We start from the raw sequence: 25,170 nt of genomic DNA, 5'->3' as shown, positions 1-25,170 counted from the left end.
CACAGTTTGCTGATCACTGCACAAAGTGGTTGTAAATGTTACAGACTACAGCCTGACAAGCACTTCATCACGCGCACACCGACAGTGTGTGTAGGGTAAGAGTATGTGAGGTTAATGTAATTATATTTGTGCATCCCAATCAGACACTCTACTGGATAATTAAAAGTCAGTATCACCCAAACAAAAACTTTCATTTCTTTCTTTATCACAACACCTGATCACGTTCCTGTTATGTGAGAAACGTAAAAGTACCAAAAATTCACTGGTATTAAAAAAAACAGAAAACAAGGCAATACCTTGGTTTTGATTTAATGGAAGCGCAGGACAGTTTTATCTACACACACTGTGAGAATAGGAACAAAAACCTACAACTTCTGTTTACATTTGCATATTCACTACTATGAAAAATATAAGTACTTTTGTTTTTACATATTAAACATTGGATTGTTTGAGCAGACGTATCCGTGGAGCATCATCTGTTCAAGATGGTAACAGCAAGAGTATATGCAAGATATTGTGTCCCCTTATTTGCACAGTGGGAGGAAGTAAAGACTTCAAGACTAAAGTAAAGTGCAAACTACTGAACACATCTGACCTTCCGGGACCAGTGTTTGGTTTGTTTGTGTGGGACGGCCTCCCCCACAAAGGGTCTTATCAGTAGTATTTTCCATTTCTGCCAATAACCCTCCAAAATGTAACACAATGGACCTTTTTCTGAGATGGTATAGGAAATAAAACTATCCAAACAATAATATTTGAGTTCATGAAAACTCAAACACAGTAAAATAATGATGGGAAAGGCTCAGAGACTGAGTGAATATGAAAGATACTGTAAGACACTGTACTGAATCCGAGAGTGGAAATCTTGCTGGTGCTGAGAGAAAAAAAAACTAAAAAAAAAAAATGTCTTTAAAGTATCAGGAGTTACTTCTGCAGAAATCATATCCATAACAAATTGCATTTTACTAAATACTGCCAATCAACACTTGGCAATAAAACTGTTCAACCATTTTATGAAGCGAACACGAAGAAGGAGGAACTGATGATTAGGTCTCAGGAATTTCGATTAAACTGAGAGTACGACTTTTGCAGGACTGACAACTCCAAGAGTGTGTTTGTTGGCTGTCTGCGGTAACAGGTGGAGCTCACAGCAAGGGCGCCAATTAAAATCAAAATCAACCTGTCTGCTTGTAATTGTTTTTCCGCCCTCATATGGTGTGTGTGTGTGTGTGTGTGTGTGTGTGCGTGAGAGAGAGAAGTTAGTGCTAAATTTAATGATGTAAATTTCACAGATCAGTTTGGTTATTAGATGTGTTCCCAATATAATCATTTCAAGTGATTTTTATGGCTGCGTGAAAACACAAAGATTAAATCCGGCACTTTCCACTGTGTGTGTGTGTGTGTGTGTGTGTGTGTGTGTGGAAGAAGCTATAGCGTGTTTTATTTCTCCTGTGGATACCTGAGTTCTTTGTGTTGCAGCAGAGATTAGACTGAGCACCCGGACCCATCAATATCTATGACTCATGTATTGCTTGCAATACACACACACACACACACACACACACGCGCACAAACACACACACACACACACACACACACAGATAGAGAGCGAGAGAGTGATGGAGTGAGCAGAACAGACCTGACGCTCTCAGTCACTGGTGAATGGCTGCTCTGATGGACTGAGGCTATTTACACACACACACACGCACACACACGCACACACACACACAGCTGGTGATGGAGTGAGGCCATTCCTTCTCCTCACCTCATGCCCAGTAGCTGGCTGCGAGCCCAGTGTGGACTTGCCAATTGGCCCTTCCACCAAATCAACCACACAAACTTTTCTGATGAGCTCAGTACAGTGCACACTCTGTCTCTCACGCACAGACACATACTCACACGGTCACTATTGATTACCCCTGTGGACGTCTGGTGGGCAATTTCCCCCCGCTACACTTCTCAGGTGTTTCCAAAGTTGGGATGTATTTCATAAATGTGACTTGCCCGCGGGCTTTCAGAGACACTCAAATCTTAACTTTACTTCACCTCCACCATTTTCATTATCCCTTTAAAACCACTGCGCAGTAGATTAATATTAAATGACGCTTCTGACTTGACTTTATATATAACATTTTTCCCCGTGCCACTTAACTCTATCACCTAAAAATTCAGAGTTAAATATTACAACATCTTTTAAGGCAAATGGGTTTGATTTACTTTTATTAATTCCTTAAAAATCCTTCATTGTCTCACATTAGAGTCTAACTTATGAAGTAATAAATGCACTAATGTGAAAGAGCAGGCCTTAATAAAGCAAAACCATGAGCTATTTCTCATATACCTGTGCTGGAAAAAGAAAATTACTAGACACACTTAAAAAAATCAATTAGTAACACACAGATCAATTACTTCCAACTAAAATGAACTAGTAATATGAAATTGTTTTCGTATAAATGTGTAATTTGTCAACTCATTTGTGTATTACAAGTTTATCCATTTGTTGTCATGTGTGTCTATGAGGCAGCAAACAGACCTGGGATCTCTTTGCTGCTGTCCTGTGGTTTTCTACAGACAAATTAGTAGCTTTTAATAGGACATGTATTTGCTTATTTTTTAGCAAGTTAGTTTTTCATACTAACTAAATATTTTTGAAGAAAAGTGCTTTCTTCAAAAGTGTGGTTGTTTTTTTTTTGCAAGGTCCATTCACTGGCTTTTACATTGCTCACAAATACAAAACTGTAGAGAGAGAGAGTATATAGTGAGTCAGGTGTTGATCTGAGAAATAGGATTAATAATTCCCGGCATTCTCAAGTTGCCTTATTGATTTTTGTGTCCCGGTGACTCTGAAATTCTAGTTGGTATATTAATGCCATTAAAATATATCACATTTTTCAAAGAGACTGAAAAAGAACACAACAGGAACAGACACGGGCAAAAACCAAAAACTGGAAGACAAATAAATAACAGACTTAACAGTGGCTGAGGCTGACGGTTAATTATTATCACAAAAACTGTTCTTTTGTTCTGTATGAGTTTACAGATGCATTAACTTCAAGAAAGCTCCGACCAGAGAATCAAAACTCTGTCATTTCTGGTGTCAGATCAGTGAAGAGCCTGAAGCTACTCCACTGGCAATGAAAGAGAAGGTGACTTTGAGAACTCCTCAGTGTTTCCCTGACTGTGGTTAGTTTGTAACCACGAGGCACACATACTAATTCCCCAGAAAATAGCATTGAATCTCTTTCTGTTTTCTACGGATCTGAGTGGGAAATCACACAGCTGGAAGCACAAATGACGACTCGCTGCACCGTCCGGGGGCGATTTTTGTGAGAAAGCTGCAATTTCTTTTTTGTGCCGTATTGTGATCGCCTGAGAGATGACGAGCCTTCTTATGTTTTATAGAATTTAGCTTAAATAACAAAAAAGCAGTTGGTGAATACTTTATTTTACTCATGAAAAGTTTAGCAGACTCATCTTTAAATATAGATAAAGGTTAGTTTCTGTTCAGTGCTGCCATCTCATCTTTTATTACCACCTCTCTCCTCCCTCTGCCGAGGTGTTGAGTCTTGGGTCCTGATGCAGTCTCACAGGGAGGTGGAGGTTGACCCCTGCCCGCTCCCTCTGATGTCTCTCTCATCCTGCTGTGGGTGCAGACGTCCAGGTCGGTCCAAGCACCACGGCTCCTCCTACACATGATGGACAGCGGTGGAGATGAGACAGCGAGAACAGAGTGTGAAGGAGAGCAGCAAAAATGACCTTGAGATCACTTGTATTTTTTTTTACTTTCTTTGAATCAGCAGATTAGCATGCAGCCTATGGCCTGCAGTGGGAAGCTCTTTAATGTGAATGATGGTCTGTATTTGTCCTCATGTTCATAATTAACAGCGGATCCTTTGATAGGCGGGTGTGCTGAATATCAATGTTAGGTTTTATTTGACCTTTACTATCCTCCTTTACACTTGTGTATGATCTCAGCGGCATGAGATAGAAATGTGGCATGAATTACTTAACACTAAAAGCAACACAAGCTAGATTTAGACGTACGAGCAGTGTTCTTTGTCTGTAGCTGGGTTTCCATTCAAATGTATTGCAATTTTAACCACATTTGGTGTAAGAAAATGCATCTGTGGTTCCATGAACCGCTGAAAAGGGATTGTTGAGCGTTACATCACCATGAAAAGCAGACGGTAGTGCAAATGTCACTACAGAAGGATAATAAGGCGCAACTTGACTTGATGACGCTTGTGAAACGTGGTTGCACTTCGTTGTTGATTCAGTTAGGAAGGAAAGGAAGGAAATCATCTTAATTGTCATTATACAACCGAAATTGCACAACTAAATTTGAGGTCAGATGAAGGGTTGATCAGAGACACAGCGACTCAACGCGCCACCACAAGGGACCTAACATGTTTTGATGGTGGGAGGAAAAGAGAGCCCGGAGGAAACACACACAGACACATGCAAACTCCACACAGAAAGGTCCCAGACGGGGAATCAAACTTATTTATTATTAGAGTTATTTTAAGAGGGAAGGATGTTAAAGGCACGTGATTATGGAAAATTGTTTCCAGTGCACTCGTTCACATGTATTTTTCATGCACAAATAAAAAAAAAAGGTGCATAAAAACATGCTAAACACTCATGTTTAATGTATTTATACAGAAAGTAGACATTGTGCATCTGCTTTCATTAATGCATGTTCTTGTTTGGGTTAGGTTAGCTCAGGTTAGGTTAGCTCAGGTTAGGTTAGGTTAGGTTAGGTTGGGTTGTGGTGCACTTGTGCATTTGTGCATGTGTGTGGGCCAGAGTCAGTAGACACTGCCCCAGGCAAACTTAATACGGACCTCCTTTGACAAAGAACCTAACCATGGCTTGATGCTGCATTTCACACCCATTTCATCAACTGAATCTTACCTCCCACCAGCCCACTGCAGAGTGGGAGGATCAACTTCAACCTGCCTGCAGCAAGGATCTATGTCTGTTACCTTGACGCTGAGCGGCGCCGAACAATATCTCTGCCATCCAAAACAATTCATTTTAACCATGCAGGTTCTGTTGTTGTGTATCTTAAGCTACTGTATTATGCGCGTTTGCTTACCTGTCCAAACAGACCAACGGTGTCTCCAGGCAGGCGGCTTAGAGCCACACTGCAGTCCGATGACGCAGAGAGAAGGAGGAGCCTGTTGCCATGGACACACGTCTCCAGGTGAGTTACACGATCAAGGTGTGGACGGAAGCGACCCAGTAGACGTGGAGGTTCTTTGGTTGTTTCGTGATTGGGATCAAGTAGATAATGCTAAGGGACAGAGAAGCAAATTACCGCGTTACTGATATTATTCTGGGATGTTCACACCATCAAAACTAATGCAGTCAGTCAATGTTTATGTTGACCACGTTGACGGGATCATTTTAATGCGACGCGTGGCACTGAATAGTAAAATCCAGTGATGGAGAACAACACTGCACACGCTACAAAGCAATTATGTCAGGATTTCTAGCAGAACACTGAGCTTGTCCAACTTCTTCTTCCGCTGTGCTATGAATGCATACATCTCCATATATTACACTGAAAGCCAAATGAGTCGCACCCTTCTGAATTCATCCCTTCTTATAAACTGTGACACGGCTGAGCTCTGAATACTGCTGCGGTAATACCCGAGAGGGTGTTCTTTCACCACAATTATGAGCATGACAGTGATGCAGCTACGCCTCGCGCCACATGCCACAATCCAGTCTCCATTATCAGAGTCAAGAAGTCAAAAGGTCTCTTCTGAGTTGTCAGGAACTTGTTTGTTACTAAACACATGTGAGATACATTAAGTGCCGATGTGAATCTGTGAATCAAGCTGGAATTATTGCCAATTATCTTCTTGTAGTGGAGGCGATTTGTCAAGAGGACGACAGAGTGATTAGATGTCATCGTTTTTCCAACACATTTCAAAGTGCATTATTGTTTCAAAACGGAGAACAACACCCCACTCATTCATTCTCACTGCTTTTGAAAACTAAATAAAAAACAAAGAATGAGCAGGGACAAAACCTCCTTCTGCTTGTTTCTTACATGACACAGTAGTCTGGATGTTGTCCAGCAGGCTGCTGACTGAGGCCTCACAATGACAGCGCTGTCATTTTCAGAGTGAACAACACGCCTGATCTAATGGAAACATTGTGGTTCACTCTTTCTTCCCTGTCTATTACAGTTTGTCTCTTGATTTTTGTCCCTCCCTCTGGCTCCGAGTTCATCCATCTCCATAACACTCTCTGCCTCCGTCACTCTGCTTCTTGTGTCTCTTGCAGTGCGCACACACGCGTGCACACACACACACACAGTGGACTACACTTTTCAGTTTGGATTAGAGTAAAACACCTTACCTGTATGTCCCACGTCTTGACTGTTCCCTCTCTATCAGCAGTGACTAAATACTTTCCACAGGGACTGATAGTCATGACAATAGATCCCAGGTCTCTGCTGTGAGCCGTGAACTGTCCCATAAGACGGCTGTGGACGGTGTTCCAGAGCCTGACCACACCTGAACCTCCGCATGACACCAAGTCAGCTCCACCTGAAGGATTTCCACAAATAATGCCGCTCAGGCTGACTGTGGCAACAATGTGTGTCTGTGTGAGTGTCAGTGGCATCCTCGACTCAGACAGACAGACAGACAGACAGACAGACAGACACAGCTGTGTTGACAGCAGCTCTGAACCGCTGGACGACGCTGTCATTGTTGCTGCAGCCTAACCTGAGTGTTTTTACCTGAACAGTCTCAGCAGAAGCAGCAGCTACTGTAGAAATAACACCGGGGATAAATCAGAATTAATCAAATTATAATAAATGGAACGGAAGTAAGCAAACACAGGTTGTGATGAAAGACGGGAGGAAAAGCAAAGTTTACAGAGTTTAAGAGCTTGAGTGGGTGCTAAGTGGGAAAAACAAACTCATCACTTCAAACAATCACTGATGTGGAGATAGTGTGCAGTATGCTTGCAGTCCTATACTGTCTTTGTGATGTGCAAACACAATACACACAAAGCAGGAGAGTGTGCATCGATTTGCATTAAAGAGGCTGTTGATTGTTGAACTGTGTCTCTCCCTCTCTCGAAAGTGACTTCTTCAAAGTGTACTATAACTCAAACTCACTGTATATATAAGGGAAATATACCACAAAGGCAAAATAAGGTTTAAGGTATTGTTGTTTGTTGTTTTGCTATCAGTGTTAAAGCCACATTTCACAAACAGCACACGGTATAGAATTTATTTATGCAAGGATGGCTCGGGTAATACTTTGAGCACTTCACCTGTAGCTGCAGACGTGCGTCCCGGTATAAAGAACAATCTTGTGACGGCAGTGAAGGCGTCTGAGTCTGTTCTGCTATTCAAACTCGGATGAGAGTCTGGAGAGTCGCCTGGAAAGAAATCACAGTGGAGCAAAGTATTAAAGGAAGAAGGCGATGTGAAGACGCTGTGATAAAAATGTTTGTTGAAATGACGTGCGACACCTTGTTGCTTCCTGTCACCACGTGGCTGCAGCTTCCTCAGAGCTTTTTCTGTGTCATTGTTCCACACTGTGATCTCCCCGTCGTAGCTTCCTGCAGGAGTGACACGAAACAAAAAACTTTTTTTTGTTTGCTTTACAGTGGTTATGAACTGACAAAAAAAAATCTCCTTCTGGTCTTAAAACGCTTAAGAGTCTCTTCACAAAAATTAATTTCTTAAAGAAATAAAAGAAAACATCTACACACAGGATAATTTTGGTCAAAACACACACACACTTTTAGTGTCTTTGTGCTGCCGAATGATGCAAGCCACTAAAACCACTTTAAAGATGATACAAACTCAACATCGGCCCCCAGCTACTGTCTGTATACCACCACTCAAGCCTCTGTTTACCTCAGGGGAAAAGTGCTTCTTAAATAACCCTTATTATAAGAAAAGTGTATGCATGAGTGTGTGTGTGTGAATTGTGCTGTATAAGGTGGACATCTCATCATGTAGTTTGACAGTTGAACCACAGAAGTTAATGAGATGTCTGAGGAGTGTGTTATGGCGTGTGTGTGTGTGTGTGTGTGTGTGAAACAGGAGGCATAAAGTTTATGAGAGTGTGGGTCGCCTGCATTATTCATGCAGCCCAGGGCCAGCTTTTGTAATTCAAGAGACTTATAAAATGCCCTCTGTGTGTGTGTGGGTGTTGTGTATCATAACACACACACACACACACACACACACACACACACAAAGCTTACTTTCTGACCACATTAGTACATATCACAGCACACCACCCACGAACCTGCAGTAACTTTTCGCGATTTTTGTTGTTGATGATGATGATGATGATGATGACGCCATTATTCTGCCTCTGTTTGGTCTTTGTGAACAGAAACGATGCTGAAATATTTGCGAGTTCTGCATCTAGAAAAGCATCACTATCAGACCTGCGGCGAGACCTGGGTGCAATGTGGACAAGAAGTGTTTATCCTGTCAAACTGCTGAATGCGTGTGGGTTTTTTTTTTGAGCAGTAGAATTTATTTCAGGAACTTTTTGTGGGGCTTTTCTTTGTGTTCTCAGTCACACTCCAACCTGTTTGTAGTTGTCTAGCACAATGTTGCTGTGGCCTCTATCTGCCTTGACATTTACATTTACATGTAAGCATTTAGCAGACGCTTCTATCCAAAGCGAACAGTGGACTGACAGAGGGTGAGAGCGCAGAGGTGCAGGGGAGGGGGTAAGGTAAGAGCTAGGACAGAGGTATGGTCTTGGAAGAGCTGGGTCTTCAAGAGCTTCTTGAAGATAGACAGGAACGCCCCATTGTTCTGGTAGCGCTTGGTAGGTCTTTCCACCAGCGTGGAACGACACCCGAAAATCCTTTGATGAACGGAGTAATCGAGGGGGTAACATAAGCCTTTATGAGAGAGGTGGGAGCAGACCCATGAAGCCCTTTGTAGGCTAGCATCAGTGATTGGAAATATGAACATAAAACAAATCACTTCCTGTGTGCAGACACGAGATCTCAACAGCTGTACTGAAATACACAAAGGGAATGTGGAGTAAATAAAAAATAGACTGTGACCGTGCAGTGATGCCGCTGAAGTGCCTAACTCGACAAAGGCGTCTGAACTGTACAGTGTGTGTTGTAAATCACAGCATCCTTCTGCCACTCAAATACGGTCTGTGTGTCACTGCTGTCATGCGGCCTTTCTGATTTGTTCCATTTCTGAAATGTTCAGAGGAGTTGTTTGTTGGTCGCTTGGAACGTGCTCAGCCATGGAGGATTAAGAGATCAGAGGAAAGAAGGATGAGCGAGGAGGGGAAGTTGTGACTGACGAAGGTACACGGGACCCCCGTGTACCCTTCTGCTGTCTGTATGTGTGTGTGTGTGTGTGTTTGTGTGTGTTTGTGAGTGAGAGAGAGAGAGAGAAGTCAAGCAGAACCTAGAAAAGACTCTGAATATGGATGAGGACGCTCCAGTCCCACATCAGCCAAATGTTCCTTTAGCAACTTGATTCAACTTGAGACCCAAATAAACAAACACACACACACACACACACACACACACACACACACACACACAGAGAACTTTAAAATGACTTTTGTCACTGGTGGTCATGATAACGTTCACTTGGCAGCATTAAGATATAATTTGGCAGCGTTCATGCTCTGATGTGAAAACAGCCAAACTCACTGCAACCCCGAAGAAATACGCTGCCAACCGAACCGAGCGCATCATCGCTCCGAGAAATCGTCTTTGTTGCTCAATGAATTTGGAGAAGAAAACATCCAGTAATTGTCTATGAAAAGAATAATGCTGCACATACAGTTCACAGCCACCTTTTTGCAATAGTGTGAGCTGAAAAAGTTGCGGGAGTGCACAGGATGTGTACACACAGGAGGAACTTGCAAATGAATTACATCATTTTATGATTTTTTTTTGGAGAACAGCAATATTAATCTGGATTTACTAACACCCCCTAAAAAAAAAAATACTGCAAAATGTAAAAAAAGTCACATGTGTGACCCACATACAGCATTCATAGATGAAGACACTCATTTCACATTTAATCTCTCTCCAGGAAATCAGCTCAGCTCCGCAGATATTATCAGGCAGAGCACTGCACTTTATATCATTTATGAGGTGAATCTTTTGCATTCATCAGACAGCTTGTCAAGTCCTATCCTATAGTATGAGTGTTGGCTGAGTGACAGCAGGGTATGAATGGAAAATTAATCATAAATGATGGGGAGATCTTTTGCCTGGAGCTTTAAAATATTTTCTTCATTGTTTTGTCCATTTCTTGCATCAGCCGCTAATGAAAGGAGTCAGTGATTAGGTTGAAGTCGGAAAATGCCACCGAGCTGTCACATTGCACATCCACAAAACTTCAAACACATCAACATATATCGTACGAGACTATACTCTCTTTTTGCCTGCAGCATTAAAACACAAACCACAAACACAAACACACACACACACACACACACACAGAAAGTACTCCATCTCATTTCCTCTCACTCCCACTGAGAGAGTTCTAATAAACATAATTTAAATTCAAGCATTTGGATTAAATTGGAGGTGGAGGGAGCAGTGTGTGTGTGAGTGTGTGTGTGTGCGTGGGGAAGAAATGAAACAGCATATAACTAGAAAGACAAGGTAAAAATAAACATAAGTGAAGAGGGAGAGTCAGTTAAAAAAATGAAAAGAGCTAAAGGAGGCAGACAGAAAGGAGCGGAACACAATTAGAGAGGGAACTCTGAAGAAGTTTCACACTTTACAAAGTAATTCCTGAATTGTGTTTTTGTTCCACCTCTGACTATTCATTATCTTCCACACCGTTTCTCCTTCCAGCGCTGAGAACACACACTCGTATCTACCTTTCCATCTCCATCCCTCACTTTATCTCCCTCTGTACTTATCTCTGCAGCCGATGCGTCTCCAAAGGCCAGGGAAGGTCTGCAGTTTATGTCTGCACTCTGCTCTCCTGCTAACTGCTCAACTGAAACTGAACTTTTGATACGTGACGCAAAGTGATTCTCTACTTCACGAACTTAGGAGCAAACTGGGCCGCGTTGCGTTCAAAGAGTTTGTAGCTTGATGGTTATAGAAGTGGACCAGTGACTGGAGCGCTGCCAGTGCGATCCCTTAGGCAGAAAATAAATGAAAAAAGTGATGAGCTCAGAAGGGCTTTACTGCTGTCTTCACATACTGAAGACCTTAACAGTCATCTCGTATGGCGGATTATTAGGGCCAAACTTAAGAATTATTTTCTCTTCAGTTTGAGTCAGAAGGTTACGAGAATAGAGGCGTAATCTCATGAGAATAAAGTCGTAATATCATGAGAATAAAGGTGTAATCTCATGAGAATAAAGTCGTAATATCATGAGAATAAAGGCGTAATATCATGAGAATAAAGGCATAATCTCATGAGAATAAAGGCCTAATATCATGAGAATAAAGGCATAATATCATGAGAATAAAGGCGTAATCAAGAATAAAGAATAAATAAATATTATAAAAAAAATACTTAAATCTTTTTGGCACATCAGCACCACATTTTCTTTAGCATCAGGACTTTGAAAAGATTGTGAAAGAAACGGAGTCTCATCCATATATATATATATATGTATACAATTATTTTAGACTATTTCTCTGTATTTATGATACGAATAGTTTGACAACACTTACTTTAATCAGCAGATAAGTGCCCCACAGTTCAACACACGGTGACACAAGTGTGCGAGTGCAACACACCTTTGGTAGCACAAAAATACATTAATAAATGAAAAGAAGTGCCTAAAATACAAAAACACACACACACACACACACACACACACACCTGTGACCAGAGTCTGTGGAGGCTGGAAAGCAGCACAAAGCACATCACTGCGATGTTGAACACCACCCTTCCATTCTGAGGGCTCAACAAATGACTGCGAGAAGGAGTGCAGGCGGAAAATGGTCAGCATCCTAAAGAGAGAGAGGGAGAGAGAGAGACGGGGGATTGAGCACACCTGCTAATGCTTTGTTCTGTGTCGTAACACAATGTTTTGAGTGTTGTGACGGACATGAAATGAACAAAATGATGGCTTTTAAAGTGGGTAATGTACCTATATCAATGTGACGTGATGAGATGGTTTGAGCCTGACTTTGAAAACACATGACAAGTACAATACGGATTCAACTGTGATCTCGGTGCATGTGAGGAAACTGAGACACAACACGGACGGACATTGTCTGTGTGTGTGTGTGTGTGTGCGTGTGTGTGTGTCAGCGTAGAAGCGAGAGAATAGAAATAACTTATAAACACAACAGTTCAGTTCACTGGGTGAGAAATGATGATGTAGATGAGGATGAAGAGTGGATGTGATGTTACAAAAATGATCTCCCTCACTCACACTCACACCTACACACACACACACACACACACACACACACACACACACACACTCGGAACCAGGACTAGTGGTCCTGACAAGATCAGTGTTTTATGCCAGAACAGTACACACACACACACACACGCACATGTGCAGAGGTAGTGATTGGGAGGATCCCAAAGCATTCAGACTCGTTAGACACCAGATGTCAGGTTGGCAGTGAGTCATTGGCACACAGACACAGACACACACACACACACACACTGGTTTCAGAGGATATTGCATTGACTTACATTCATTTCCTCGAGACTTTCTACTGGCCTAATCCTAACCCTAACCCTAACCTTAATCTAACTTTAACATAATGTATTCACCTTGTGAATGTAGTCATTTACATTATGGGGTCCCCATAATGTGACCGTGTAAACAGATGTAGGTCCCCCCTCCAGGGTGGTGCTGCATCTACACATCTTATATTCACCTGACTCTAAAATTTGAATTAGCACACATCTTTAGTACCTCTCCCAGCCCATCACCAGGATGCTCCTCTTCAGCAGCAGCACCTGTGAGATCTCCACAGCCCGACCCAGTCCAGCATTCATTCTGTGGAGGCAGCGCCCATTAAAGTCCCACACCTGCGAAAGACAGCACAGATGACAATTTCTCAACTCAAATGTCAACAACAAAACAGCTATGTTTGCAAGAGGCTTTTTTGTCAGTTTTACTCACTTTTACTTCATTTTTAGAGAAAGTAATAGAGCTAGTATTCAACTGTACGTGCATCAGTCATGGAGGGCTCAGGTCTGTTGATGTGCATGATGACGCACTTTGGATTTGTGATTTGGCATTTCACAAAGACAACAGTGGCTTGTGCCTAATGGGAACACTGTAAGTAAGAGGTGCAAAATGACATGTCCTGCTGCTACACTGCACATTGGACGTTGATGACAATTGGAGAGATAATAAATGTTGTGATTAATTGGCCCAAAGGGTGTTAGTTTCCTCTGTTGAGATTGACTTGTACACTTCTGTGAAATGGCACTGCTGATAGTGGTTGCACAGGATGCACGTGGCTGCAAGGTTGAGTGGATGAACTATTATGTGGTGCTTCACTCGTCTGCATCTTTGGGCCATGGAAGAGTTTTAAGGCAAATTGACGTTCAGTCCTTTATTGTCTGACACTTAATCCTCCACATGAGGGTCGCCAGGTCGCAGGAGATAATCCCAGCTGACATTGGGCAAAAGGCGGGGTTTACCCTGAAGAGCAAACATAAAGGGACTCTCGTATTCACACCTACAGTCACTTTAGAGTGTCCAATTAACCTCTGTATGTTTTTGGACCGTGGGAGGAAACTGGAATACCCAGAGAAAACCCACACGCACACGGGAAGAACATGCAAACTCCACACAGAAAGCACTTCTTGCTGCGAGTTATTCCCAGTCTCTTAGTCATCGTACATAAATTTGTTGCCACCAGTCAGTTCGTGTGTTCTCCAAGTCGTTTCAAAACCGTTAACGACTGTGAAAGTTGTGTAGTGTGTCCCCAGCTTTAAAGTGGCATCAGAAAGACCACATGTAACTAGTTATAGTAAAGGTTGGGGATAGGCTGGGTTCAAATGCAGTGTCATAAGAAGAATAACTTGTGAGTGTTGTGTGTGTGTGTGTGTGTGTGGCTGTCCACCCACTTTGACCTCTCCGTCAGTGCCTGCAGTAAACAGCCGGGTCTTTGTACCATCCAGGGCCATGGTGGATATCTCAGCATTGCCATGGCAACGAAGGAACTGCTTGACCTTTTGGCCTGTGTCAGCCTGCCAGCAGATCACAGAAGAGGCAGCGTCACTGCTGACTACCTACACACACACACACACACACACACACACACACACAGGATGTCAATCACGACGATGGCATTCGTTACGTTTTTATTGGTTCTTTTTCAACGATTCTGCTCGTGTTGTTTCACTTTATTTGAGCGCTCAGCCACTGGCCATAAAATAAAGAAAATATCCCAGCACATGAAAATAAATAAAATATGCCACTAATGCTTCTTTCAAGCGGAAATAAAAACAAGAATGCCATGCATGGACACACTTAATATAAATCAAAGGAATTCACATAGGCAGCATTAGATATTTTATATTTTATATTTTATATTTGTGAAATGTTGCCCTGTGTGGAAGAATAATATTAGCTGTGCAAGTGTGTCTGGGTGCTGAGGAGAGGATAAAACATTCCACTAAATGATAATTAAACATTACATGGACAAACAAGGGAGCAGGAAGAAACAGAAACTGTTCAAAATGAGATGATTTAAAGTTCCAGTGTAGAGGGCTTATTGGCAGAAATTAAACCCATAAGTCTGTTTTGTGTTAGTATATAATCTCTTGGGTTTTTAAAAAAAAAAAAGTGAAGTGGAAGCTTACAGTGCAAATAAAGAAGAAGAATTGATCAGGCTGCACAAATTAATAAAGGAGAGGAAAGAAATGGAGAGATTTGTGAAAGAGAAATCTGCAATCACACCATTAGATGCCACACATTCTTACAAACTACAACGGTAATATCAGTCAAACTTTTACAAGTTGACTGAGGAAGCTACAGTCCCCGCATACCTGTCTGAAGAGACTGTTGTACAGCACACATGTCACAGGCTGCTCATGGCTGCTAGTCCTCTTCTCCTCGTTCTCCTCGGTCTCCAGCAGAAGAAGCAGACTGTTAAAGGTGAGCAGAAGGAGATGACACTCTTCATGGAGGAACAGGAGAGTGTGCGTGTCCTCCTGTGTCTTGGGGAAGACACCAGCCAGACGGTGAACACACTGCTGACTGGACACATCCCATAGACACAAGACCTGGAAAAGACAATAATGGGAGTGCATGTTTTGTTTGTGCAACTATGAGTGACTGCATATGAAGGAAAAAGCATAAAACCTACTATTGTGTGATCAAATACAATGGTCACTGTCACAGCCTCTGCCCCACGATACAAAATATCACTAAGGGAGAACTCGCAGGAACTCATTGCCATTTTACTTAACGACACAAAGACGATGACTGTTGCTGTTCCAGAAACTATTCCAGAGGAAACTAGAAGAGGAGCTTTCCTCTCTTTTCTTACGATGGCAGATGGTGTTTGAGGAGAAGGCAGATGGAACATAAATCACTTCTAAAATATTCATTCTCCTCAGAAAACCAAAGAGAATGCAAACATGCACAGAGCTGCAAGCGGGGGGGGGAGGAAAAAGGCATCACAAGCACCAACATCCTCTCTGCATCAGAAAGAGGAAGGGTTTAAAGGTAGCGCAGCCTTCATTTTGCACAGCTTAACTGTGTGATACAGGGAAACAATCATGTGCACAGCAGCCTCCTTCCTCTGCAGTAATTAACGCAAGGCATCACAATTAATATTACAATGGGAGGGCTCTTGATCATTACATTATCATTATCAGAGCACTGCACACCCCTACCTTATCTTTGGAGTAGCTGAGCAATTGTTGCTTGGTCTGTATGAAGCGAACAGCGAGGACGGGGCTCGTGTGGCCACTGAGTGCACACACCGGCTCAGAGGTCACATACGGGTTCCACAGCAAGACCTGATGATCCATGCCTGCTGTGGCTACAACCAATTAACAGCAGTTAAAAACGGTCAGAGCTGATGTCTCTTAATGTATAAGTGATAGAGCCTCAGTCCTGAGAGAACATCTGTAAATGGATTCTTTTTTTCAAGCAGAAGACGAGCTCCCTTTGAATATTTACAAGGCACGGTTTTGTTTTTAGAACATTTTTTTTCCTAATTCATACTAAGAGCTTAACTTTCTGATTTGGGTTTGCATAAATAAAATAAGTGTGATAAAATGATATTCATTCACACATCCTAAGTGTTATGTGGAATGGGTCCTCCAGCCATTTCATGTTGCACTTCAATACAGTTCAGGGACTCGCGAGAGACAAACTTCAAAGAGAAAGATTTTTTAATTAGCGATATTCACACTTTTAGTCATCATTATTTACTTTTCTCAATTTAAAAAAAAAAAAAGCTTTTCCTTGAACTACAGAGGATTACACAGAGGAAAACTGCTTCCCCAGAGGAAGCTTTTCACGTCAAAAAGAAATGATGTTTTAATGTACTTTGTGAACCCGCATTGTCCCTCACCTGTCAGATTGAGTCCACAGTGATGGTCCATGTCCAACACGCCCCGCTTTGTGAAGAAAGGAGTAACACGGAGACTCCTGCTTTCTTTTTCTCTCCAGCCGATCACCATGCTGCTCTGTGGTCTGGTGCTGCACGACACAAAGGCTCCCAGTGCACCCAGGTAACGCACTGCAGGAGGCACAACAGAGTCACCGTATTGAGATTATTCAACCGCTGTGGCCTGACATATACAAAAGTGCTGAAAAGTTTTCATGCTCATCAATAAATCACCGCAAAAAAAAATGCATTGTGTTAAGGCAAGGCAAGTTTTTGTACAGCACTGTTCATACACAGGGCAACTCAAAGTGCTTTCAAGGGTATAGAAAACCATTAAGGACGTCACAGAATAAAAGCAAGACATTAAAATGACATTAAAATCAAAAATAGTCTAGCATTTAAAAGACAAGAGTGAATTGATAACTAAGATGATTATTTAAGAAAAAGCTGCAGTAAAAAAAGACTGTTTTCAGGCCTGATTTAAATGAGCTGACAGTCTGAGGAGACCTCAGGTGTTCACGAAGTTTGTTGCATCTGGGAAACACACAGTTAACCTGTTCCTGACGATCTTAGAGCTCCAGATGCTTCATAGGGAACGAAAAGGTGCAACAGGCTGAACTGTTGCATTTCTAGTGATGTGGCCCCGAAGTGGAGAGGATGAGACAAAGGATATTCATATGGTTGCAAAATGCATCTTCCCCAGTATGCTAGTGAGCCATATGCACTGCAACTTCAACTCTTCCATTTTTTTTTCTGTACAAACTTGCTTTAAAAGAGGAAAGGTCAGTGGCCTTCAGGCAACAATTATAAACAAGACAGAAGTTACTCACGGGTGGAATAGAGTTTTAAATTCAATGCAAATCCAAAACATATTTTGATGATGAAACTTGACGACAACATCGTTTCCTTTCTTCAAATTAGAGAACTCTCGGTGCTGATGTTTCCTCAACCAGACCTCTGAAGGGCATCCATGTTCTGAAATGGCGGTGATAAATGTGCAATGACCGCCGCTGTGCTAAACCAACCCATCCACAGGCGCTCAGCACAGCACACAATAACGCTGGTCTGATTTGCTCACTGGTATTACAGAAAATGTAATGGATCTTGCATCACCATCTATCTCAATTAACACTCGGACTGAGAACGGCCAAATTGGATGTCACATGCCTCGATTAGAAGCTGCTTAGCTTTCAGAAAGTGCACAGATAGCTGTGGGTTGTGAGACGGCATGTGACAGTCGCGGGTCAAAGATTGGCCGCATAGCTGGGGCAAATAATTACGTCTGATTACATTTCACACATAACATCTTTTCTCCACCCAGTGAATCAAAAAGATCTGTGGGTTTTCAGATGGTGTCACGCGACTCATCGTTGATTAATGAGGCCTGCTCTCTTTCACTGACACACACTAATCATAAAATCAAACTATTTGTGTGACGCAGACCCAGAAGCATAACATTGTGCAAGTCGGTGTGGCTCTGCTCCATCGTCCTCCTCCCCCAAATTCTCTTCTCCGCTCTATCTAGTGGCCCGTGAGCCTGAAGGTGTCGAGGTCTGGATAACCAGCCATGTCTAATAATACACATCCCACACATACTGCGGGGCGGGCAACACAGAAGAACAGCACCAACACCCCAGAGATATGCAAACACACAGACACACACGCACTTGCACACAATCTTTCCTTTACTTTGTAAAATAAAAAAAAAATAAAAAGACCACAGTCTATGCAGCTACACAAACAGAATGTGAAATTTCAATTAAACACGTTTAATGTTTGTGACATTGTCTCCTTTTTGTCCCTTTTCTTTTCCCATTTGTGCTGCTTATTTCTACGCGTTTTCGATTCGTTTGCCCCTTTGTCTGGATCTCTCCGTGTTAATCTCAGAGCGCCGCCACAACTTGAATCATTATCAAACAGCCCAGCGAGTCTTCAGAGGCCAGCAGATGACGCAAACATGATACAACTAAAAGCGACCTCTTTGTTACCCACGCTGAGCTGATGTGGGGGAGTCTCAGGAGGCAGGACCTCATGCTCATGACTTTCTGCCAATAGGCAAAAACTTGGATATGAACAACTATAAAGTGGATGAGTCAGGACTCCCAGCGTGTGTGAAAGCCCAAGCATTGCCATGGTGTTGCATAAGCCGTCACTGTAGTGACACCGAGAAAAAAAAAAAAAAAAAAAAGGCACACGATCAAGCACAGGCAGCGGCTCCCATCCCAGGTGTCAAGGTGACTGTGTGTGTGTGTGTGCATCGAGTATCCCTGACAACCATTGTGTGCTCCTTCTGTTTTCCTTCCCTCTCTCATCTCAGATTTTGTATCCTTGCATTCAACGTGCAACTAAAACTAGAGGTAGACCAATTCATTTTTAGTTTAGTTATTCTAAACAAAAAACATGTTCAAAATTAATCTTAATAAACTAAATCAAATGACTACTATTGCACTATTGTCCAGGGTGTGACCCCACCTTTCGCCCTATGTCAGCTGGGATTGGTACCAGAGCCCCCCACGGCCCTCATGTGTAGGATTAAATGGTAGATGAGTGAGTGAGTGTCTTATATCAAAAAGAAGCTGCACTGAGTTTTTGTATCTACAGGATGTAGTGTGTTTGTGTGTGTGTGTGTGTGTGTTACCTACCTTTTCTAACCCAGGCAGGTGCGTGTACTTGGTGCGTCACAGTGTAACAGGAGCGATGTTTTCCTTTGACCAGCTCGTCCCACAGGATGATGTCTGCTGTATCGGAGTCCGTCCTCGCTCCAAGTCTCTCAAACAGAGAGATCTGAGTGGAGGTGAAGTGCAAAGCACTGACCTGTGAAAAGTTACACGTACAAACAGCAATGGACTGATGAACCAGCAATGTAGAAGAATTATGGCTCCTGACAATGTCCTTCCTCCCACCTCCTCCTTTCCTTTCCTTTCCTTCCCTCTCACTGTGTATTACCTGTCCTCCAATGTCTCCTATGGTGAGAACGGCCTGGTCAGGCTGAGAGAGATCAGCCCAGTAGTCGAGACACCAGGGAGTAAACTTCAAACCCTGGAGAAGATACAGTATGTGGTGGAAGTGGTTTGTGATGTTACAGTTGGTGTCCACCAATACTCAAGTTAATGATGACATAGTGGATAGAAAACGCTTCCAACTAAATCATAACAGCGTGGTTAATATAGTCATCTATTCAAAAGGAGTATTACCTGGAGTTTATATCTGCAGCTGAAGTCCTGTTTAGAAAGTATGTCATAGAAACACACCTCCTTGCTCGTAAACGACACCGCTATCTAAGAAAGACAGGAGACATTGAAAGAATAGATCATTCAATTCACCACTGTGTTGCATGATGATAGAATAATAATTTGCTATATCTGATGAACTTATGAGCAGCATGAAAATATTTACTAGGGATGCACCAATATGCCAGTATTAGGGTCCAGCGCTGCCCTCATATACTCATATTTGTATTCATAAAACTACTCTGATACTGTTGCACCCAATACCACTTTGTGTATCTTCAAGTGAGCTGAGCAGGTGTGCGGCAACGGGTGGATGTGTTGCAATGTCAGCAGTTTGGAAAAATACTTTAAGATAAGCAATAACGACAAAAATAGAGCAGACTGCAACCTGTGCTCTCCTCGACTGTCGAGAGGAGGAGGTGAAAAGTAGCTCCTTGAACTCGAGCCATCTGATAAAACATCGAAAAACCAACGCAACACACAGCATAGGATTTGCTACTAAATATTAAGTATTCATTTAAAGTGAAATCAAGTCCACCTGTTCCTATACTTTTGATCACCTAAAGATTTGGTGTTCCAGTACAAACGAGGCTGTCTTCTAACATATGTCGATGTAAATACCTGGAAATAAAAGCTGAAATACTGATCTCAAATACAAAAACTGATTTGTTGTCAAATTTAAAGTGTACAACTAATGAATTAATCACTAATGATCATATAGAGAAGTGAACGCTTATTTTCTGCATATCTGCAAAGCTGTTAACCACAAATCCACAATGAATTAACTCATGATAAGTGAAATGCTTGTTTGATACGTTATATAAGTAACGTTATTTTTAACTCGACATTTACAATCTCTCCCTATAACCAGACACTGTGCCAATTGATGTGCCTTATTCATTTCATTTTAAGTTCAAACATTAAAAACAAAAAGAAGTCATCACCTTGTGAATATTTGGCAGCAGCACCACATCTGTGATCCACAGGTCTTTGGGCGCCACTGTGCTGTTTTGCAGTCGATGTGAGTGCACGAGGGACATGTCCTCTCTGTCCCGCAGCCCTACACTTCCCCTTTGACTCAGGGTCAAATACTGACCTGAGCTCTGCAGGTACAACACCTGGAGAGAACAGAGGACGTTACAGGCCGACAACATGTTTCTGCCCTGCTGTGAAAATGACCAAGGCAATAAAACCTGCAGCTTTTGAAATGAAAGATTTCATTATCTTTTCATTTCCTTCACTGTTACCATAAGAAAACTCCATTAAAACACATGGCCTTTTGTGCTGAAACCAGTAAAACAGTTTGAATGAGTTCATGTTTATCCGCCAAAGCACAAGAGATTTGCAGAAATAAGAATGAAACTGACCATGTCTGATGAGAACATGATTTTATCTTTAAAGAAACTGAAGGGGCTATTACCAGTGAAATCATTACAGTCATGTTCTCGTCTTCAGGCTTTGTAAAGCATCTCAGTTTGGCTTCTTCGTGCATTTATCTCCAGATGATTCAAATTAGCCACGGTCAGTCAGTCACTGATATCATGACATCATGTTTGTTTGCTCAAATTTTACCCTGGAAGCAGTGGAGTACTATTTAATTTAACTATTCAGGAAGAGCAATATAAACAACTAACTCACTAGGGGAAAATAGAAGACAATTTTAAGATAATTTGGTGTCTGGCCACCTGACAAATGAATGTCTGATTCTTAATCTCCTTTTAGCTCAGATTTGGTCTCTTTTGCTACTACATACTCTGCAGTTTGGTGTTGCAATGATAGCAAACAGTTCATCAGTTTTTGACGGAATAAAAACATATATTATCTCATGAATCATAAAACCAAAACCAACATGTAAAAGAAGGGGGCTCAGGTCTCAAAGGTAAAGCTGTGGGGTTGTCATTGAAATGATACCCTATTACATTACACTGTCATATGGTATAAAGCGGTGATAAGTGTAGCTCTAAGTATACTTTTCACGTTTTCTATTTACCCCGCCACACTTGACTGACAGTGATACAGACAGAAATGAGTCTTCTAAGCTATTTAAGTCTGTTTGGCTCTTTAAGACTGATCTAAGCCAGAAATCATCCAGTCGTCCGAAAAACAACTGACATAACATTCTGACATTTTGACATTCTTAGGATTAAAAGATTAAAGCGGTGTGCCATCATTTTATCCACGGCACTGGGCACTTTATACCCACAACTTCATTTACATATTAATTGATAGATATTAAACCTAAAGGAGACCGGGGCCATTTATCTCAAGAGAGTTATGCCATTTTGACGAGCGAGAACCTAATGCTTTTGAACGTTTCCGTGCACAGTTTTTAACAAAGATGAATTCCTCCCAGTCAGCAAAGTCATGTGGATTCTCCAGAAATGTTTTATTGATAACATGCAGTAAATAATATTCTGTTCCCAAGAGTTCTGCAACTTTATTTTACCTTTTGAACCTGGTCCCGATGAGGACAGGTCAGGGTGCGCGGGGTCTTCCAGCAAGGCACACTGCTGCTCCTGATGTTTGTCACTTTATCAGAAAGCTCCAGCAGCAGAAAGGAGCACAGGCCTCCCCAGTCGACACGTCCTTCCTCCTTCACAGCTTCACAGTCGAGAAGGAGGCCGCGGTGCTCCTGAGTCACGACCACGCTGTCAAACAGGAGGCCATATTCCTCCTTGGAGCCACGACCCACCGAGGACCAAGCCAAATTGATGAATTCAGTTCTGGACAAGGAGCGCGGTGCGCCCAAGTGGTCCTGCGTCAAGATCAATGGAGATTATGAGACACTAGACATTTAAACACAATGTGCTGCAGACTATTCTCTGGTATATAAGCCACTGAGACCTATAAAGGTGTGATGTTATGTGACACCGGCAGGTAAGAGTTTATTATAACCCCCATTTTTAAGGGGTTCCCATGTGAATTAAAGGGTTTTTAATATGAGATATTTCATAAAGTGACTTACCAAGAAAAGGCTCTGGAGCTTTCTGTAGTCATCAGTGTTCATAGCGCTCTCGAGCTGTGCCACCTCCATCCTCGTCCCCATGGTTACAGCTCACCTGTCTATCAATCACTGAAGTGTCAGTCAAGGTGAGAATGGTTCAGCATGTGTATGCTGAAGACTCAAATAATAAATCCTACACTTTATACAGTCATCTTTTCCCTAACCTTGCATAAGTGTTTGCAAAACATCACCACGAACACTATAATCATGCAGTAGCGTCACAGCAGAAGCAGCAAACTGCTTTTGTTGGTTCCTTCACTCTCTCCAATCATCCCTCTGTAGAGTGGCACGCACAGGTCTTTCATTTTCATCGTTTCCCCAAACCTCAAAAGTGGATAAATTGGCCCCCAAATTACGTCTCAGAAAAAGGTTCAACTTAGCACCATGTCTCTCGTCTGCTATATCAGGTAATGTGAAATAAAGCACCACAGTGAGATAGGCTGAGTAACAAGAAGAGCATGGAAAAGGATGGAAAACATTAGTGATTAAGTGTGTTTTGGGTCCAGCACAGAACTAAATTGATGAGAAAAGGTTTCATTGTAACCTTCTTCAAAAGACAGCACACAAGCTCACTTTAATTTTTCAGCTCGACATGATCATTTATGAGACAACTTCATTAGAGGTGGCGTCACAGTGAGCTGAGATTTAGATGACAAGTTGTGTAATGCAAACAAAAATAAATGCATTCCTGAAACCGTGGTCTTTTTTTTCTCCCTTTAACAGCAATTAACTGCAGTATGATTTTTATACTATAGTTTATCCACCTCTTATTTATGTCGCTGACAACGAGTGGTAGACTGCAACAGATTTGTTTATGCCGCTGTAATAAATGAGAGGAATGGCGGAACGCATGGAACAGGTATTTCATGTATTGTTTATGAGTGTGATAGCTTTAATCCTGATTTGTTTAGTAGCAAGCAGCTGGGAGAAGTCTCGGCGTGATTACACACGCACAGTTCCATAAAATTAACACTAAAAGTAGACCATACTGTATTTGTAGTTATAGTTGAAGCATAATAAATTTTGCTGTTTGAAAGCAGGTAAAAGATGTCAGAGACATTACTTTTGTTGCTGCTATCATTCCTTTCAATATAAATTGGCCCTCTAGCACTTTTTGGACGCACTTAGTTACCTAATCTCCCACACTTTGTCCAGTTGAACCGATTAAGCACTTAATACCTTTACCAGTGCACAGGAGCTAAAGTGTTTTCCCCCATTTGTGAGACACTCAGGGGAAAGAGTAAGTATAATGTCATCTATTGTAAATTTTACACACAAAAAAAGCCTATAATTGCATAACGACAGGCTACGGGCAATTGTTCCTGTTGAGCAACTTTTCAAACCAGTCTATGGTTAAACAAAAAACAAGCTTCCACAGTTAATAGGAAATTCAAACTTACCAAAACATCCAAGTTCATAACCTTAGTCCGTGACGGTTGTCCACAGAACATTGTCCCAGAATCTCTTTACCTCTGAGGTCCTGAAAGTTCAAACAAATCCTCAGACTCTGGTTAGTCTGCCTTGGCCTTGGCTGCGTCTTGCTGTAGAAGGTTCAGCAGAATCCTGGAGCCCAAGCTTTGTCTTCAAAACTGCCCCCAGTAGCCCAGACAGTGGCCACACACACACACACACACACACACACATTCAATTGTTTTCTTTTATTATACCTCACTCTCAAAAGACTGTGGCTGAGTTTCCAGGCAACCAAGTAGTCAAAAAGAGTGTTTGTGAGTCCAGACCCCGTCTAATGTAACACTGTGTGTGTGTGTGTGGGTGGGTGCGCACGCATGCACCCACACACACACAATGGCTACAGCAACACAATTCACAAGAACATTAGTATTCTATTGCCACTCATAAAGGAGTTCAGGCATTGATTCAACTAAAAATACTGATGTGATCCAGAACAAAAATAAAACACACACATTCAGAGCTTTATAGTGCTATTTAAATGCCTCCAAGGGTCACTCTGCACACGCACACGAAAAGAAACAAACCAATTGCTTCTCTGACTGCAAGCCCACAGCTTCACATCCAACATATACCGTATAGATGCTTTCATCCCTCTTCCTAAATGCTGCTCCAGTGACCACGTCAAATCCCTGCGTGTGACTTAATGGTCTGGAATAACTTGAATTAGCTGATTATTGTGGTCGTCAGCGGTGACAGGATCAGAAAATGAGGTCTCAGCAATTTCAATAATAAAGCTTTAAAAATTAACACTATCACAATTGGATTACAGCGGTGCATGTAGGAGCCAGCACTGAGACTAAAATAGCGCACTGCAAATCCACCACGGAAAATCCACTTTTATTCAGGGGGAATAATGAAGTTGCTGGAATGGGGGGAAATTGGTGTGGATCTTAGTACCGGGAGCAAAGAGGC

The 25,170-nt window shown here is 42.0% G+C and overlaps 1 protein-coding gene across 1 annotated transcript; it reads right to left on the bottom strand.

Moving 5' to 3' along the window:
- Window positions 1–2,762: 2,762 nt before the first annotated feature.
- LOC131462946 (WD repeat-containing protein 49-like) lies at window positions 2,763–24,378 on the bottom strand. Its single transcript, XM_058634528.1, has 18 exons — window positions 24,186–24,378; window positions 22,747–22,844; window positions 22,228–22,536; window positions 20,726–20,899; window positions 19,746–19,829; window positions 19,498–19,590; window positions 19,194–19,365; window positions 16,516–16,683; window positions 15,830–15,978; window positions 14,978–15,214; window positions 14,054–14,218; window positions 12,888–13,003; window positions 11,831–11,961; window positions 7,501–7,590; window positions 7,300–7,407; window positions 6,373–6,563; window positions 5,099–5,296; window positions 2,763–3,686 (listed from the first exon to the last, which is right to left on the bottom strand). Exons 2-18 carry the CDS (start codon window positions 22,825–22,827, stop codon window positions 3,585–3,587), a joined length of 2,568 nt encoding a protein of 855 aa, XP_058490511.1. The 5' UTR covers window positions 22,828–22,844; window positions 24,186–24,378; the 3' UTR covers window positions 2,763–3,584.
- Window positions 24,379–25,170: the final 792 nt, after the last annotated feature.

Source organism: Solea solea, chromosome 7, assembly GCF_958295425.1.
Source record: "Solea solea chromosome 7, fSolSol10.1, whole genome shotgun sequence".
Taxonomy (NCBI): Eukaryota; Metazoa; Chordata; class Actinopteri; order Pleuronectiformes; family Soleidae; genus Solea; species Solea solea.
This window is presented reverse-complemented; position numbering and strand designations above follow the sequence as displayed.

What these genes read in the sequence shown, in the direction of transcription:
- LOC131462946 (XM_058634528.1), bottom strand. Translation starts at nt 22,827, where the DNA reads ATGGGGACGAGGATGGAGGTGGCACAGCTCGAGAGCGCTATGAACACT. An exon ending in ACCTGCCTGGGTTAGAAAAG is followed by an intron (nt 16,684 to 19,193) that starts GTAGGTAACACA and finishes TGCCTCCTGCAG; the next exon opens with TGCGTTACCTGGGTGCACTG. An exon ending in TCCACAGACTCTGGTCACAG is followed by an intron (nt 7,591 to 11,830) that starts GTGTGTGTGTGT and finishes TCACTCCTGCAG; the next exon opens with GAAGCTACGACGGGGAGATC.